This window comes from Mesoplodon bidens (genome assembly GCF_964165515.1).
Source record: "Mesoplodon bidens genome assembly, chromosome: 4".
Taxonomy (NCBI): Eukaryota; Metazoa; Chordata; class Mammalia; order Artiodactyla; family Ziphiidae; genus Mesoplodon; species Mesoplodon bidens.
In genome coordinates this window covers 130,214,882-130,234,452 of record NC_138160.1, presented here as the reverse complement: position 1 = coordinate 130,234,452, position 19,571 = coordinate 130,214,882, and the positions used below count along the sequence as shown (strand labels likewise).

At 39.3% G+C, this 19,571-nt stretch overlaps 1 protein-coding gene across 4 annotated transcripts in view; it reads right to left on the bottom strand.

Annotated features, from left to right (window-relative positions):
• Positions 1-2,193: 2,193 nt before the first annotated feature.
• Positions 2,194-19,571, bottom strand: part of G3BP1 (G3BP stress granule assembly factor 1) — a 31,735-nt gene continuing 14,357 nt past the window's right edge. For all 4 annotated transcript variants that reach the window (XM_081231633.1, XM_081231634.1, XM_081231631.1 and 1 more), the window contains 11 exons: positions 18,620-18,732; positions 16,326-16,407; positions 15,679-15,852; positions 13,056-13,146; positions 11,978-12,071; positions 10,581-10,782; positions 8,653-8,754; positions 7,867-7,978; positions 7,534-7,662; positions 7,033-7,142; positions 2,194-2,533 (listed from right to left, as the gene is read on the bottom strand). In XM_081231633.1, coding sequence (XP_081087759.1) covers positions 2,327-2,533; positions 7,033-7,142; positions 7,534-7,662; positions 7,867-7,978; positions 8,653-8,754; positions 10,581-10,782; positions 11,978-12,071; positions 13,056-13,146; positions 15,679-15,852; positions 16,326-16,407; positions 18,620-18,714 — 1,398 coding nt within the window. In that variant the 5' untranslated portion in view covers positions 18,715-18,732 and the 3' untranslated portion in view covers positions 2,194-2,326. The remainder of the gene's footprint in view (positions 2,534-7,032; positions 7,143-7,533; positions 7,663-7,866; positions 7,979-8,652; positions 8,755-10,580; positions 10,783-11,977; positions 12,072-13,055; positions 13,147-15,678; positions 15,853-16,325; positions 16,408-18,619; positions 18,733-19,571) is intronic.

Sequence of the window (19,571 nt, the reverse complement as noted above, 5' to 3'; positions counted from 1 at the left end):
ATTGGTACAGATAAAGGAAAGCTGAGATTATTACTTACAGTAGTTGTTACTATAATTCCTGAGAGAGATTTACTTGCTAATTTGTTTATTTTTCTGAGGCTCTATTTCAAAGGAAGGACAACTTTCACTGCAATTGTCCTAGTCCACCATTCCACCATGAATTATAGGAGTAGGGACTACCTGTGTTCTCAGTGGGGTTGCTTCATTTTCCAAGGGCACTTGGCACCACTGGCCCCCACCCAGCAAACCCTAGATGCAGGGAATGCATCTCCCTCCACCCCCAACCCACCAAAAATCCCACACATTCCTGCATGTCCTCTAGGATATAGTACAGCCCCAAGTTGAGAAACACTGCACCTAGTTAGTGCCCTTAAAGCTCTGTTCTAAGGAGGAAGAACATTTTGAAATGTACGGTTTAGTATTCACTTATGAAAAATGGTTTCTAGGTTATCTATAATTTATCACCAAACACTTACTGCAACTTAATTTTTTTCTCAAAAATAACTCAGGCTAAATTTCCTTCTTCTACCACAAGCTTAATATAAGCTACGGAAGTACAAGCTGAATTTCTTCTGATTATCACTGGCCTGGGCCAAATGAAGTGGTTACCAATTATTTATTTAAACTGGCCCAAAACACAGCCATGTGACTCAGTTATATAAGTTTCTTTATGTGAAAGAAATGTTGCCAATTTTCAAATATTTGAGGCACTGAGGGTCAACTGATAACATCAAACTTCATTTTAGTTTAAGGCTACACCCTTCAGCAAAACTAGAGTTTCCCAGGAACAGCAAAACAAACATTCCTATTCCTACTAATATTCTATCCTCAAACAATAGTCCTAAAGGCGAATACTGTTAAGAAAACAAATAAGTTAAATTTGACAACGTCAATGCCCTTCAATTAATGACAAGTTATCACGCAAAGGCTTGCTTCACCAGTGTAAACAAAACCTTCACCCATCTCCCTAAGAGCACTCAACAGTAATATACTATGCAAAACGAGTATTAGTCTATATTGCCAGATTAAATTTTCTTCCAGAAACATTTTAATAAAAATTGGCCATTTCCAAGAAACACCCAGTACATGCCCACCAATAAAAGGGAACCATAACAAAATAGAATATTTACCATATGGCTATGATTTAAGAAAAAAAAACTAGTGCACACTCAAGCACACCAGCAAAGTCCAATATTAAAGTCACATTCTTTCTTAAGGGCCATGATTAGGATTCTGAAGAGACACTGAAATAAAACTTAATACAAATGCTGAACTACTCAGGTCAAAGGACCTCTACAAAAGCATCTGACCTCAAAAGCATTCCAGTTTGAGACTCAATTTCAGAATAAGGCATAACAAATGAACACAAGACATATAGGGTGAAAGAGGGATTCTATAATTCCCAACATACTCTGAACCTAATAGAACAAATCTAAGTTTACTTTTTTTTATTATTATTTTTCTTTAAACAATTGCCAAGACTGGAATCAAAGATAAATAGAGGGCACAACAGTTTTGCTCTGGTTTTGTGTTATTCAGATTTTTTAAATTTTTTGGGGTCTTTCTGGTTTTTTTTTTTTTTTTTACAAATACTAATTAAACATGAAAAAACTCTACTTCAAAAAAAATCTAACAGTTCAAGAAAAGCTTATCAGTTGCATTCTAGACATTTAAAACCTATCTCACAGTTTAAATTTCAATGGTAAAAACAGGTTTTGGAACTGTTTTGCAACCACGTATCCAAAGAAAAACTCTACTAACACCTTTTATTCAGTTTTTAACCATACCAGAGAGAATCTAAATTGTCAATTTTTCCAACGGCAATTTCTCCACACCAGAAGGTAGTCATGACTCTCAAAGAAGAGACGATTTGGGTTCTTCCTGCCTTCAAAATGTTTATCAAATCCTGTTATTCTCACAGGCTTTTGAAACATGTAGAAAATAAGTAAGAAATATTCCAATGAATGAAAATACCAAATGTCAGTAATAAGCAAGACACATTCCTTTGGGGAAACTGTTAAAAAAAAATCCAGTCTGTATATGCAAATAAAGCAAGGAAATGCAGTCTCTTTTTTTTCTTCTTTAAAAATCCATTTTTCCTAAAATATCATTCCACAAAACTGGAAGTGAAGGACTAAAAGGTGGGGGAGTGGGGGCGAGAGGGGAAGGAGCACACACCAGTAACACAAAAAGTAGAATTGTACAAACTTAAGCAGTTTATCATAGACTAGGATCAGATTCCAAGATACCAAAGGTTGGCTGAAGAAATCACCATTCTGTGGGAGCTAGGGTTTGTACTCCTGCCTGAAGATCGGTGAAGAGCAATTCACTGCCTTGGAGCAATGCCCCTTCCCACTCCAAATCCTGGTTTCTGCACCATGCCTCCACGGGGTGGGCCTCTCATCCCACCACCCAGCCCACCTCGAGGGCCTCCAGGTCCTCGAAGGCGGTTATCTCGGCGGTCCCCTTCCCGGGCGGCTCGAGTCTTCTTTTCTTCCACATTCAGACGGACCTCACCTCTGAACATGATGGGCTGTAAGAACCAAGGTGAACAGACTTACACAGAGTGCTTATGGACTACTGACTACCAAAGACAAAACAAAGCTATAAAACAAAGACAAAACAAGGAACCGGCAGCTTACAAATCAGCTACGTTCTCACAGTGCAGTTTTTTGTCTCAAACTCAGGACACATAATTTTCCCATTAACAGATACATGGAAAAGCAGTTAGGTATGCAAGCTAGTTCAAAAGTCAAAAAGTCAATTTAAACAGTGCAGCAGAGTAACTCTCTTTGTACTTATTAAAGCAAATTTTATATTCCCACAGAATTATATAAATAGAATATAAATAAAAATTGCCACCTTCTCCATGGATTGGGAGGCTTAGAATAAAATCCCATCATCACCTAATGTGGAAAGACTTTGCTGCACATGTTTATGCAAAGTACATATACGTCTCAAAAACATCATGAATTTCATCTAAATATAATCTTAAAATGCTATTTGCCTGAACAGAATTTGGGAAAATACTGAAGATAATAAAGATACCAGATCTTAGTGCAGGAAAAAAAAGTTACTTCCCACTAAGTCTTGGGCTTTCTTTTTTGCCAAGAGAAGTACAGAAAACAAAGGGTTACTCAAGATTCCAATGAACTCAATTTACGCTCCTTGCTGGTGCTCAGTGGTTTTCTACTGTCATATTTTTTAAAATAAGTATCTAACAGTACTTACTATGCAAAGAAGTATGCTATATACTTCACTTTTATTATCTCATTTAATCTTCACAACAACCCTTTCAAGGTTGTTAGCACACCTATTTTATAGAGACCAGCAAACTATGTGCCAGGGAGGTTAAGGAACAAGACTGCACAGGTCACAAGGCTAGTGAGAGACAGAAGAGTAATGTAAACCAAGGCATCCTGACAGGAAAGCATAAGCTTTTAACCGACACAGCATGGTGAGACACCATGGTCATATTCTACAAGCTATTTCCGTACTCATAAAAAACGACTGAAGGGGGCTTCTGTGGTAGCGCAGTGGTTAAGACTCTGCGCTCCCAGTGCAGGGGGCCCGGGTTCAATCCCTGGTCAGGGAACTAGATCCCACATGCATGCCGCAACCAAGAGTTTGCATGCTACAACTAAGGAGCCGGACAGCCACAACTAAGGAGCCCACCTGCTGCAACTAAGGAGCCAGGCAAGCCGCAACTAAGGAGCCCGCCTGCCGCAACTAAGACCCGGTGCAACCAAATAAATAAATAAATGTTTAAAAAATTAAGAACAAACCAAAACAAAAAAAAGAAGGCTAAAAAAAATTCCTGAAGGGAGTACGGTAGACTTCTACCAATACAGTGAGGTGAGGGAAAGGCAAGCTACATCTGAAGTCACCAGAGTTCACAGGAATGATCTGAAAGTGCATGTAAGGAAATCTGCATGGGTGTGGAGCGGGGGAGCCTCTTTTGAGCTCTGACTCTAAAGTGAATTTTAAATTCTGATTAAATATATACTTATATTTGTACATTTATAAGTATTTTAACACAAATTTACAAATATATATATATATTTTATATACACAGCATATAAATCACACACATTAATGTGAAGTGCTGTTTCTGGTAATGTTCTAGATACAATGGGAAAAATAAAATCATTTAAAGTCTGAAAGATAAGGAGAGGTTAGGACTGTGGATATTTTAAAAGGTAGTAGTCCGCCTGCCGATGCGGGGGACACGGGTTCGTGCCCCGGTCTGGGAGGATCCCACATGCCGCGGAGCGGCTGGGCCCGTGAGCCATGGCCGCTGAGCCTGTGTGTCCGGAGCCTGTGCTCCACAACGGGAGAGGCCACAGCAGTGAGAGGCCTGCGTACCGCAAAAAAAAAAAAAAAAAGGTAGTTACGGGGCTTCCCTGGTGGCGCAGGGGTTGAGAGTCCGCCTGCCGATGCAGGGGACACGGGTTCGTGCCCCGGTCCGGGAAGATCCCATATGCCGCAGAGCGGCTGGGCCCGTGAGCCATGGCCGCTGGGCCTGCGCTTCCGGAGCCTGTGCTCCGCAACGGGAGAGGCCACAACAGTGAGAGGCCCGCGTACCGCAAAAAAAAAAAAAAAAAAAAGGTAGTTATGGAAGATACCTCTAAGGAGGTATCACAAGGATAGAAGCAATCTGAATGAAAAAAGGTAGCAGACATACAGCCCACTTTCTGAGGAAATTTACCTCAGCAATTCCTATGCATAATGATGCCATGCCTTACCCACAGGGGTTAAATGAAACACCAAAGCCCTCATCTTGGATAATTAACTGGAAGCAAGCTAGCAGGCCTGACCTTGTTTGGCCCCACTGGAGTATCACACCATCTAAGAAAATACAAAGTCAAGGCTGCACCAAAAAGTGTGGACCCTGGATCTATTGTATGCTCAATGGTGGATTTATCAACAAAGCCTACTGGACATCTGTGTTCAGTATTCTGTGTTCTGGGTGATATAAGCCATATCCTCTCCACACTTCTCAGGGTTTTGCAGGAGATGCTTCACAAAGGTAGTGGTCCAACAGTCTGACAGATAATGCACATTTCAGATTAAAGTTAACTTAATGTTATGACCACAACATTAAACTTTGTAATATACCCATTAACATTCTGGAGAACCTCTGGGAAATAATGGTCTACAACATTTCTAACTAACGTGGTTAATAAAATGTGTAAGTTTTAACTGGCAGAGACTGAAAGCAGATTAGTGGTTGCCAGGGGCTGGGGAGAGAGGATATGGGGAAAGACTGCTTAATGGGTAAGGGACTTACTGTTGATGAAAATGTTTTGCAACTAGATAGGTGATGGTTGCACAACAATGTGTATTAAATGCCACTGAGTTGCACACTGTATTATTTTTTAATGAAATTTTTTGTTTTGTTTTTTTAAATTTGTTTTTGGCCACAATGGATCTTCATGGCTGTGTGCAGGCTTTCTCTAGTTGCAGAGAGCAGTGGTTACTCTTCGTTGTAGTGTGCGGGCTTCTCATTCCAGTGGGTTCTCCTGCTGTGGAGCACAGGCTCTAGGTGCATGGGCTTCAGTAGTTGCAGCACGCGGGCTCAATAGTTGCAGCACGTGGGCCCTAGAGCAAACAGCTTCAGTAACTGTGGCACATGGGCTCAGTTGCTGCGGCACGCAGGCTCTACGGTGCACAGGCTCAGTGGTTGTGGCTCGTGGGCCCTAGAGCACAGACTCAGTAGTTGTGGCACATGGGCTTAGTTGCTCCGCAGCATGTGGGATCTTCCCAGACCAGGGCTCAAACCCATGTCCCCTGCATTGACAGGCAAATTCTTAACCACTGCACCAACAGGGAAGTCTTGAACTGTACACTTTAAAATGGTTAATTTTCTTATGTGAATTTCACCTCAATCGAAAATAAAGTGAGCTCTTAAAACTCCCACACCAGGGCTTCCCTGGTGGTGCAGTGGTTGCAAGTCCGCCTGCCAATGCAGGGGACACGGGTTCGTGCCCCAGTCTGGGAAGATCCCACATGCCGCGGAGCGGCTAGGCCCGTGAGCCATGGCCCGTGAGCCATGGCCGCTGAGCCTGCGTGTCTGGAGCCTGCGTGTCTGGAGCCTGTGCTCCGCAACGGGAGAGGCCACAACAGTGAGAGGCCCGCGTACCGCAAAAAAAAAAACAAAAAAAAACTCCCACACCCATCTCAGTAAGTTAACAGTATTTACACCTTTGTTCTTCTCTACTACTACAGAAAGTGTTTTTTGCTAATGAAAGACGTAGGGGAAGAAAAGGGCTCTTTTTTCTTTCCTTTTTTTTTTTTTTTTTCTTTTGCGGTACGCCAGCCTCTCACTGTTGTGGCCTCTCCCGTCGCGGAGCACAGGCTCCGGACGCACAGGCTCAGCGGCCATGGCTCACGGGCCTAGCCGCTCAGCGGCATGTGGGATCTTCCCGGACCAGGGTGCGAACCCGTGTCCCCTGCATCGGCAGGCGGACTCTCAACCACTGCGCCACCAGGGAAGCCCAGGAAAGGGCTCTTTAAGAACACAGAAATAAGATTCTGATTCTACAAATCCCTCTATTATTAGAGAAAGTACTGTTAATAAAAGTGCCTTAAGGTAGGGTGACTCCAAACCCAGACAACTTATAGAACAAAAGGAGTTCCTCATAGTTATACCCAAACAGTTATGTATGAAGACTACAAATATACCTGCTAAACAAACTGATTCTAAGTTATCTTAGCTAAAAATAACATAATATTTAATTCATCACTTACACCAGAAGCCACTACCAAAGAAAGAAACTGCATAAATCTCAGTGCATTGGTTACCATAGTTATTTCATTCTCCATCATGCACATATTCAAAAAGTACGTTATTTAGATGGCAGTTTTGTTTTTCTAATTCCCAGGCAGTTCTTTTAATAATGGTTTTATCATAATGGAAAATATTACCCAGACATGTTGGAATAAACTGCGCTTTACATATAAGACATAGTTTTAAGGATGAATACAGTAAAAGACCAAAGATACAGAAAATCAAGATGAAAAACTGCTTACCCTGTTGCTAAGCACCTTCTGAACAGGCTCAGAATCATCAAACACAACGAACCCAAAATTAGGTAATTTCCCACCGCTGTTAATACGCAGCTCCACCACATTCCCATAATCTGCAAGTGGAACACAGACTCTCAAATAACTTAGAACATTTCCTTTAAGTATTACACGCACACTGTCCAATGAAAGCCACTAGTAACACATGGTTACAAAGCATGTGAACTGTGGCTACTCCAAAATAAGATGTGCCCTACGTGCAACATACACACTGGATTTCAAAGACTTAGGATAGGCTGATGGAAAGTATCTCATGTTTGTACATATTAAGATGATGTCTTAGATACACTGGGTTAAATAAAATATTATTAAAATTAAATTATCCAGGTTCTTTTTGCCTTTTAAAATGTTACTACAAAACTTAAAATTATATATGTGGCTCATCTTCTGTTTCTATTGGATACCACTGTATTAAATGAATCTAATATTTAAAACTCAATAACCTACTTTGAAAAAAATCTTTAAGCTCTGATTTGTCCACCTCATGAGGCAGGTTGCCGATAAAGAGTTGGTGACTGTCAGGGTGTCTCACGATTCTTCGGGGTTCAACTTCACCTTGCTCACCAGCCTCACGGACTGAAGAGGAAACAAAAGCAGCAAGGAATGAGAAAGAAGACACCTTTCCATGACTGTTCCATTCAACAGTTCTCTCTACCCCTAAATACAGGCAATTCCATTAACTCCACAACATATTTTTTTAAATCTAAGTACACACAAACATCAACTGCCCTCCCAAAACAAGCTCTCACCCTCAACAGGCTCAGACTAAAGAAGCCTCACCTGGTCTAGGTCCCCTCTGGGGAGGAACATTTATTCGCTGTTCTCGCACTCTTTGATCCCTCTGAGGCCTCTGTGGTGGAATCTGAGATTCAGGCTTAGACTCCGGACGAGGCTAAAAAATGTATAACATTAACTTTTGTGTAAGAACAAAGCAAGCTTACCTTTTTTTGTGAAGTATCCTAGCTAACAATAAGGTTTAAACTAGAAAATGACAATTCCCTCATTCTCTCACCAAAAAAAAAACCAAAAAAACACATTAAAAATCACCTTGGAACACAGATGTAGAGAACAAATGTATGGACACCGAGGGGGAAAAGCGGCAGGGGCGGGGGCTGGTGCTGTGATGAACTGGATGATTGGGATTGACATGTATACATTGATGTGTATAAAACTGATGACTAATAAGAACCTGCTGTATAAAAAAATTAAATTAGGGCTTCCCTGGTGGCGTAGTGGTTGAGAGTCCGCCTGCCGATGCAGGGGACACGGGTTCGTGCCCCGGTCTGGGAAGATCCCACATGCCGCAGAGCGGCTAGGCCCGTGAGCCATGGCTGCTGAGCCTGCGCGTCCGGAGCCTGTGCTCTGCAAGGGGAGAGGCCACAACAGTGAGAGGCCCGCCTACCGCAAAAAAAAAAAAAAAAAAAAAAAAAAAATTAAATTAAAAAATTTTTTTAAAAATCACCTTGTACCCTTCTCCTCTGCCTTATTCATTAAACCTCTGTGAAATCACATTACACGAAAATACAAATAAATTTGCCTAATATGCAAGCTTAATTAGAAACTCACCTGTGAAGCTGGTACTTTAACAACATGAGGTGGTATCCCAGTAACTGGAACAGCTCCACTGGGTGGAAGGTTCTTACTGGTCACAGATGCCCAAGAAAAGGTCTAAGGGAACACACCAACATCAGTTGATTACACTACTTATCACAACAATATAAAAGGTATTAACTTTTGGGCTTCCCTGGTGGTGCAGTGGTTAAGAATCCGCCTGCCAATGCACAGTACACAGGTTCAAGCCCTGGGCCGGGAAGATCCCACATGCCATGGAGCAACTAAGCCCATATGCCACAACTACTGAACCTGCGCTCTAGAGCCTGCGAGCCACACCTACTGAAGCCTTGGGCACGCAGAGCCTGTGCTCCGCAATAAGAGAAGCCACCGCAATGAGAAGCCCATGCACCACAACCAAGAGTAGCCCCCGCTTGCCGCAACTAGAGAAAGACCACACACAACGAAGACCCAACACAGCAAAAAATAAATAAATTTTATTTTTAAAAAAAGGTGGGCTTCCCTGGTGGCGCAGTGGTTGAGAGTCCGCCTGCCGATGCAGGGGACACGGGTTCGTGCCCCGGTCTGGGAGGATCCCACATGCCGCGGAGCGGCTGGGCCCGTGAGCCATGGCTGTTGAGCCTGCGCGTCCGGAGCCTGTGCTCCGCAGCGGGAGAGGCCACAACAGTGAGAGGCCCGCATACCGCAAAAAAAATAAAAAAAAAAAATAAAAAAATAAAAAAAGGTATTAGCTTTTGATTTCTTGTATTATTACATGTGCATCTCATTTTCAGAGGCAAGATGGAATTTATAAGTAACTTGAGATTCCTTTTCCCCACTACTTAAAATTTAGTACTAAAATTCCTTAGGACTAATCATCAAGTATCAGCAAAGTATGAGAGGCTACTTTCACATTAATTTCAAGTTTGTGAATCAAAGAAAATTCTCCTTCCAAAACCAGCTCTTCCTCCTATGATTCTCTCAATCTATAACCCAATTACACCAACTTTAGAATCTTCTTGAGTTATTTCAATCAATACCAAAATCACCAAATCCTGTTATTTACCTCTTAAATCTCTTCTCCATCTCCACTGCCATGACCCTAATCCAAGATGTCATTACCTCTCTCCAGAACTACTATAATTAAGCCACCTAACTTGTCATCCATTCTCAATCCAGCCAACCTACTTTTCCACCTGCAAGCTAAAGTCATTTCACCATTTCTCTTTCCTACTCACCCAAAAGCTTCCAGAGACCAAGAACTCTATCTACGTTACTGACAGTTCCCATACCTAGAACAATGCCTAACGCAAAGACACTTGAAATAATAACTTAGACAAACGTCATTACAAGAACCCTGGCCCCATAAATACAGCACTAAAACATATTCCTTCAAGAAGCATCAACTGTAAAGGTTCTGTTAGTTGTTATCATCTTGATGTGACTCAGGGACAGTAACTGAAAATCTTCAAACTTTTCAAATCAGGTATTCTAATTAGAAAAGTAGTTATACTTGAGCAATTTGTTTCTACTTGTACCGTAAAGTTGTCCTCAATTAGATTTCATAGAAAAGGGCAGGAAAAGTCTGTTGTGCCATGTTATTTTTTAAAGATAGACTATCACTTGTTTAACAAGCACACAATAATCTGCAATTTGAAAGATGTAATATTAAAAAGAAGGTTTGTTGATGCAGTGATAAAATAGCACCTGAAATTTCTGGCCTAAAAAGTATTCAAGTTTCCTTAGAGGAGGGGGAAAACTACTTTTGATTTTATAAAGCAATATGCATCTTACTTCTTATCTGAGGTATGGCTCAATATGGAAGAAACTTCCCTGAACAACCAATATGAAAATGTACCTACAAAAGTCAACCAAGCAACAATAAAGAAGAAGAGAGATTTTTAAAAATAGAAATGGAATAAAAATGAAGACACAATGCATACTCTCAAGTCCTCCTGCACTGTCTGGGCTATGTCTGCAGGCGCTGGAGAAGAACTCTTCTGAGGATCCTCAGGAGCAGTTTCTTCCAATACTGGCTCAGACTTTTCCTCTTGGACTTCAGACACAGGTTCTTGCTCTGGCTCTGGTTCAGGATCAGGCTCTGGTTCAGCAACAGGTTCTTCTAAATGTTCTTCTAAGTCATTGCTTTCATGGTAAAATTTGAGAAATATCATTCTGCTTCCATTGATTTAGCAAGAAATTCCTAGAGTCCTGAACCTAAAAAGCATAGCTCCCTCCTCCCCAAAAAGATCTAAGAATTATGTATTTGCATATTAAAACAAGACAACTTTTTAGAAAAGCCCTCAGTGAGCAAATTTTAACTGCAGTCAGATTTGCTAAATTCTGATTAAGCAAATGCATCAAACAGATCAAAATGAACCAGAGCAGTGTTTCTCAGAATCCCAAAATTATTACAATTTACCTATCACATATCACAAAACTCTAATAGGCTATGGGGAGTTGGAAAGGTACAGTTTCAGTTTTTCCAAGGTAAAAATTTCTGGAGATCTGCTGCACAATCATGTGCATATACTTAACACTACTGTAAAGTACACTTAGAAATGGTTAAGAAGGTAAACTTTATGTTACGTGGTTTTTAGTATCAAAACTTTTTCTCATAAAAACACACAAGGAATTTTGGAGGAAAAAAAAACCCATCAGTTGTGATTCAGAATAGTTCTTAAACTTCCACATAAGTCACTTTAACAAACTGCAGATGCTTCCCCCCCCTGCCAGAAATTCTAATTTGGCAGGTTTGTGGTAGGACAACAAATCTTCATTTTCAACCAGCAACCCAGGTGAGTAAAGTCAGTCCCATCACCACACCTTGAGACACATTTGAAAGTATCCTTTAAGCACTGAATATTAACATTAAGGGTATCACAGGGCAACAAGTAAATATTAATTTATATTACTATCCAACATATTTCTGTTCCAGTTTCAGATTTAAAAAACCTAAGTCACACATTTGTCTGAGCTAATAAATGAACTTCTTTATTGTTACTTAACTCATGTCTGAATTTCTGTCAATTTATGTCTAAGTCCTTGTACACCTTTGCATCTCAAAAGCACTTAAAGCTATGCCTTGATGTATTAAATACTTGATAAAACCAAACCGAAAAGCAACTGATGGATACTATTTAAGTAGCCCTCAGACTGCAATTTGTATTAAACAAGTTATATATTTATGTTACATACCAAAAGCAAAACCTTTCTTCTGGGAAATTATCACTATTTTCTGAGATAATTCTGAGCATTATGGCTGCCCTCCATCAAACAGAAAGGCTAAACAACTCAAATTCTCATGCAGCTCTGGACAGATGAACAAAGTTTTCCTTACCTGACAGTTTGATCATAGAAAGTTCCAGAATCATCAGGTACCACCTCAGGTGTCTGCTGTCTTTCTTCTGGTTCCTCTACTTCTTCTTCAGATTCTAAATGAGAAAAGAAATTTAACATACTTGTGCACACTTAACTCACAAATATATTCACTTGCACAATGTTCATCATGATAAAAAAGGCAATGAAATAAGAAAAGTACATATACATAAAAAGATAAAGAAAATTGTGTAAAATCATGACGTAGGCTTTAAGGACAGAATTAAGGCCATCGTAATGTTTGGGTTACAAGCATGGAGTCTGAGGTCATATTGCCAGTAATCCAACAAAGGTTCTACCACCTAACTAGCTATATGACATCAGGCAAATGACCTCCGTGCATTTCAGTGCCCTAATTTATTAAAAGGGAACAACAGTTCCTAAAATACTTATCTGTAAGGCTGTTGTATTATACAATAAATACAAAGCACTTAGAATTCTGAGTCATACAGAAAACACTAAAATACTAATTACTCTTAGCATTTAGAGACAATTCTCCATGGATTGCTTGTGTTTCTGCACATCTTACAACTGAGGCAATGGCTAACCTTTGTTCCAGACTACCTTTTAAGAATATTTATACAGCAACACTCTCAGAAAACAGCGTCTCTCTCCAGAGTAACAGGCAGGCATGTTTGCTGCCCCATTATAAGGTTTTGGTTGCTGACACTTAGCTTCCACTCTAGTAATGCACCCCACTGCACCGCAGGTATCATCTAAACTTCTGCAGTGTCCTACGGAAACTATGGCTAAGATGCTACTATTGTTGCTGTAATAACCTGTCTACTTCTGATTTAGGAGTTTGATGTCTTCTACCAATATCAGTGAAGTAGACTAACCTATCAGCCTCAAGTAGGTTAAAATCTCCAACCCTTCTTATGCCTTGACAATTAAAAGTTACTAATGAAAGATACAAAGAATTATGAAAACATTCAAGAAACCTACACTCTCAAAAAAAAAAAAAAAAAAGAAAAAAAGAAACCTACACTCTCTTCAGGTCAATCTGATGCCATCCAAAAAAATTTAGACAAGTAACTTACCTTCCTGAGGCTCAGTGACAAAGCCACCAAAGACCTCATCTTGGTATCTGAAGATATCATTATGAACATAGAACTTATTTGCAACAGAGCCCTGCAATGCCAACAGAAAGTTTTCATTTATTCAGCAAACTTTTAAAATTCCACATCACCCTACACCATCGTTCTCAACTAAAGGCAATACTGCCCACCCCAGGAGACATTTGGCAACTTCGGGAGACATTTCAGGTTTCCCATCGGGGAGGAGAGCTGACAACTACTGAGGAAAGGGCAGGGACGCTGCCAGACACCCCCCGCCGCACAGGACAGCCCCACAGCAAGCAGTAACCCAGCCCCAAATGCCAATAAGGTCAAGGCTGAAAGGATCCCTGCTTTCCATTACATACTGTGTGCTTAAAATACCACCAGGTGAATATCCAAAAACTGACAAACTCTAAGTATTTAAGATGCCAAAGCCCAGACTTCAAATCATTTCTTGAACAATGAATACATATTACCAATTGCAACAGATATTTTAAAATTCGCTAAATCTCTATCCAAGAATACTGACACAAGCACTCAAACATGTAGCTAAAAAGGTTTGCCTACCCTAGGTATAAGACACACCTACACTGAAAACCAACTATGTCACTTACTAGTCATTCAATTTCTAAGGCTGTTTCTTCATCTGCAAAATGAAGGATACCAACTTATACTTCAGAGCTTTGAATATTAAATGAGACAGTTTATGTAACAATCCATTATACTATGGTAACGTTAGGATATTCCTCTTTAAAGGCAAAAAAGAACTAAATTTAGAATAATTAATAATCATCCCATGATTCCTTGAATATTTAGAAGTCCATCAACAATTTTAACACTATAGATAATCTAAGCCTTCCTCTAAAAATCATGACTAAAACGACTTCATGTAATTTTTCAAAAAGACAACTGAGTTATTTTATATTCAAACAGTAAAATGACAGGGATTTTAGATTCACTACACTTCAACAGAAAACTATCTGACGAGTAATGTAGAGAAAACTTTTAGTCAGCAGGTCCTCTTGGAGCCCCTTCCACATGCTCACAGATAGGATTCCTGACTTTGTTCATTCTGGACCAGTTGAGAAGGCAGTACAAATGCAATTAATCAACATAAACCTGTAGTCTTTTCATGATAAGCATGATAACTAAAAAAAAAAAACAGGGCTCCTTGAAGAAACAGCTGACTCCAGAACTGGGGTTGTGGCTGGAGCAGGGAGAGTGCAAGGTGAGCCTGAAACATCTGTGCCACAAACTGCCCCCCCAAAAAAAACCCAAAACAAACAAAAAAAAACAGAAACCCGCTTGAAGGGGTTCACACTTAGCAGATCCTAGGACACCTCAGAAATCAATAAAAAATTAACTAAATCCATTAAATAAACAAAGACCCCATGACAAATAGAAGAAAAGGCAAAGTTCTTTACAGTAGAATGCCAACTAATAAATAAAGAATTAGATGATCACCATTTGCAGCCATCAGAGTAGCAACTGATTCTGGCAAGAATTATGAATGCTAGAACTAGCGCCTAAACGTTTGATGAAGAACAAAGTATACGCACAGTCTCAAAGAAGCACCCATAATTTACTTACTAATGAGAAAAATAAAAGCATAACTTTACAGTGGCAAAACCTGGTGACCATCACCTTAACTAAGTAATATTAATAATGGGACTAAATGACATCAAGTGCTACCTAATGTGAGGCACTGAAAGACATGTATAACCTAAAACTAATTATAAGGAAATATCAGACAATTCAAACTGACGCATTCTACACAGTAATTTGATTGTCCTCTTTAAAATTGTCAACATCTTGAAAAACAAAAGATTAATGAATTAGAGCAGATTAAAGGAGCCTGAAGAGACATGACAGCTATATGCAATGTGTAATCCTGAACTGAATCTTGGACAAGGAAAAAAAAATTACTATTCTTTGTATTACTGGGACAATAACCAAAATTTAAATATGGACTATAGATGGGTAATTGTATTACAAATACTCTAATTTGATAACTGTACTATGGTTATGGAAGAGAAGTCCTTATTCTTAAGAAGTGCTCACTTAAGTACTGGAGGATGACTGGGCATAATATCTCCAATTTACTTTTTTTTTTTTTTTTTTTTTATCTAATTTTGGCTGCGCTGGGTCTTCGTTGCTGCACACGGGCTTTCTCTAGTTGCGGTGAGTGGGGACTACTCTTCGTGGTGGTGTGCGGGCTTCTCATTGAGGTGGCTTCTCTTGTTGCGGAGCACGGGCTCTAGGCGTGCAGGCTTTAGTAGTTGTGGCACATGGGCTTAGTTGCTCCGCGGCATGTGGGATCTTCCCGGACCAGGGATCGAACCCGTGTCCCCTGCATTGACAGGTGGATTATTCACCACTGTGCCACCAGGGAAGTCCTCCAATTTACTTTTAAAATAGTTTAGAATTAAAAATGATAGGTAAATAGAAAAAGAATTATAAATGTGTGGGCAAATGTGGCTCTAGGTAAGATATATGTAAGAGTACTTCTGCACTATTATTTCAACTTTTCTGTATATTTAAAATTTCAAAATCAACAGTTTTTAAAAAGACATGTACAACCTTTCATTGTTATTTTTTTTCATACCTCAGGAGCAAGGACAAAGGTCTGCATGAATCTCCTCAAAGCCTGGTTGTTGTTAGAGAGCAAGCCCATCACCTGGACCACCACACCATCATTCAGAGTGGCATGAGCATCGACATGACGGATCTTAGTGTGGCAATTGGTGAAATTTTGTGACATCACTTTCCTATGGATTTCCTAAGGAATCGAAGGAAGAGAATGCAGAATCTCCAAGAACAACAAAAAACTTTCTAACACAACAAAGACAGAGCATTTACCTATGCACATTTAAATTACAAACTACACAGACCCCACTGTAATTTGTCTTAATACAGTATATTCCCAATGACACCTTAACCTTAATTATTAAAATTATTGTCCTTAATTAACAGAACTAAAATGTTTACAATAGATGATCCCCATGCTAAAACCTATTATCTTCTTACATAAAAAAACTTCAGAATATATCATACAAAATAAACAAAAGTGACATTATAAGCTTTTCAATGATTATCATATAAACCAAGTAGTTACTGAATAGCTAATTTCTAAACAGATGTTGAGAAATTTGATCTTTAAATATCAACAAACATATCAAGCATGTATCCACCTCAATTCTATGGGTTATTTTCTAGCTGCTCAACAGCCTACACAAAGCTTGTTATGCTTACTTTCTGTCCATAGACCGCATCTGCTGGCTTTCCATTTGAATCCAATCCCCCATGGACATACGAAGAGTTCTTTCCATAAAATCTGTAAAACAGAAAGATACTTGTCATCTTTAAGTATCCTAAGACCAGGTATTTATTGTTCATGTTTGAACCCATCTGTCTCACTAGTACATTCTTGGAGGCAGGAATGTGTTTTCTTTTTCATCTTTGTATGCTATCATAATATATGCATCACCTACATGTCACAACATTTGCTGAATGGGAATGAATCTGGTCAAGGAATTTTTATGAGTCACAAGTTTCAGGTCTCACGAAAGGATGATCACGTTGGGAAGGATCTTGTTTGTAGTTCATGTCAGGAAGGCCACTTAAAATAAAAGTTCCTGTTTTCACTCAAGGAGACCACAGGTAGTCTTGATATACATGAGGACATCTATACTCTCTACCGACTTAGAGAGTCCTTTTATATCTGAGAATGAATGTGATGAGTTCCCATTAAAAACTCAGGCAGATGGGTTTTAGGAGTAGTTTAACAATTTTTGCTGATGCATTAAGAGCTTCAGACTTAAATCTTCATAGCTTTAATTCACCTATATCCTCAAAATTGTCTTGTTTTCATTACAATACTGAATTAGGGAAGCGCCAACAACACCCGGCCCCAACACACACACAGACACACAGAAAATACCCTAACTTGGGGATAATCACTTTTAGGATATCTTGACACTTGTACTCCAAATTAACAATTTTTCACAAATAAGACCATACATGTCATTCTACATCCTGATTGTTTTTTCCTCCAAAAAAGGGACAGATCTGGGGCCTTAAGGATCTCAAAAGTACCTTTCAACTTTCAAAGTTATTAAAAGGCTGCACATCAGCCAGAATCAGTTCACTGCTGGCTAATCCACTTTTCATTGTATCTAAAATGTACCTCAGAGATGAAATGTGAAAAACAGATGTGTTAGAACCACTAAATAATAATATTGACAAGAAATATATTTGGTTAGCTTGTTTCAACTCCTGCTCCACTTTAAATTCCAAATGTGGGCTTCCCTGGTGGCGCAGTGGTTGGGAGTCCGCCTGCCGATGCAGGGGACACGGGTTTGTGCCCCAGTCCAGGAGGATCCCACATGCCGCGGAGCGGCTGGGCCCGTGAGCCATGGCCGCTGAGCCTGCGCGTCCGGAGCCTGTGCTCCACAACGGGGGAGGCCACAACAGTGAGAAGTCCTCATACCGCAAAAAAAAAAATTCCAAATGTATCTAACTTCTAAAGGCAAAGAATATATTTGACAAAAAAAAAACAACAAAAAAGGGGGAAAGAAAGGTTTAGGACTTGTTCTATCACTTAATAGGTGTGTGAGTACCAGCAAAATTTTAACCCCTTAGTGTCTTTATCTGTAAAATGAAGTTAACTATCCTACAATGCCTTACTAAGAGGTTTTTATAAAGATCAAGAAGAAAAGGTAAAAGTGTTTTGGAAATTATAAAGCCTTAAAAAAAAAAAAACAAGTGATTCTTTCCATTTTCAGAACAAGGACTCAAAACGGATTTAAAAACATTCTCTTACACCTAATAATCATGTAGTATCCAATATGCAAACTGGCAAGATATAGAAGAAAAAATAGTTCTGGTCCAACAAATACACATTTTAGAATTTCTAAAAAATATTCTAATAAGTCCACATAAACAAACTTAAGAGCTTTGTATAATGCAGCACTGTTTGTAAGAGGAAATAATGGAAGCAACTTACATATTCTTCATTAGAGGATTAAAACATGTTACACCTCTGGAAAATAAAAACCTCATGGGTAACAAAATTAATGTGATACATGTATTACCCTTGTAAGATGATCACAGATTATCAAGTAAAAAAGCTAAAACACAGTATGATAAAAAAATTTGCACCTACATAGAAAAATCGTTAGCATATCAACACAAAAGTATGTCATTACAGGAACACTCCTGCATCTTCTTCAATACATTCTTACTAAATAATTCATGATTCACCAAAAACAGCAAAACGGAAAACAAAATCAAAAGCACAAATATTATACGTTTACATTATCAAGCATTACTTTTCTGATAATGTATAGGTAACTTAGACTAATTTTTAAATAATATTTGTATATTCTACGATTACATAATTTGAACAACCATCACTTTTTGGTACTTACAAAGCACCTTTATGCAGTAACCCTAGAAGGTGCATGATGAATAAGAGAATCTTAAGGATACGTACCCACACACTAAAACACAGCATTAGATGATGCTCAGGAAAAGAAAGGTCTTACCTGTGTAGCATGTCTGGGGCCTGGTTCAGCAGTGTGTAATACTGTCTCACAAATTCCCGCCCGACCAGCAGGGGACTAGGCTTCTCCATAACCATTGCTTTGGTCAATTCAACCTGGAAAAAAATAGTCAAATATGTTCAAACTGAAAGATCAAGTACAAGGGGAGAAAGGGTAAGGGGAGAAGACTGAATCATTTAGCTGAGACCGACTCATTGACCAACAAGATCATTTCAGCAATTCTTGGTTTTTAAAAGGAATAAACACTATAAGAAACAAACAAAACCCACACAAACCAGTGAGGTTTTATATATTCAAATTTACTGTAATCAGATGAATGCTATGGGGGAAAAAAATCACTACGAAGAATTAATTCATCATTATTCCCAATATTCAATTTCCTTAAACTTAATATAAGAACTTCAAAGGTACATATTGCCAACATGCATCCTATCATAACTTTCCCAAGCCAATAAAATCAATTAAGAGTGTTCCACTTGTAATATTACAACATATTACTATGGCAATATTAGGTTCAAGGGTGATAAATATATATTTGACCATACAGACACATACTATCACATTTTTAGTCAAACTAAATCAGAGAAATTTTTACTATCTTTAAAAATGAAAAAAGAATTCTAAAATGAAAAAAAATAGGCAAAAAAGTAACAAATGATGTTTTTACTCAACAAAATAATCCCTACCACCTCAAAATTATGACTTAAAGTATGTTGGTGTGTTAAGAAAGGCACCTGGCACACAGTAAGTTCTCAATTACTGTCAGTTATTATTTTTTTAAAAACCCTTTCAGGGCTTCCCTGGTGGTGCAGTGGTTAAGAGTCCACCTGCCAATGCAGGGGACGCGGGTTCGTGCCCGGGTCCGGGAAGATCCCACATGCCGCGGAGCGGCTGGGCCCGTGAGCCATGGCCGCTGAGCCTGCGCGTCTGGAGC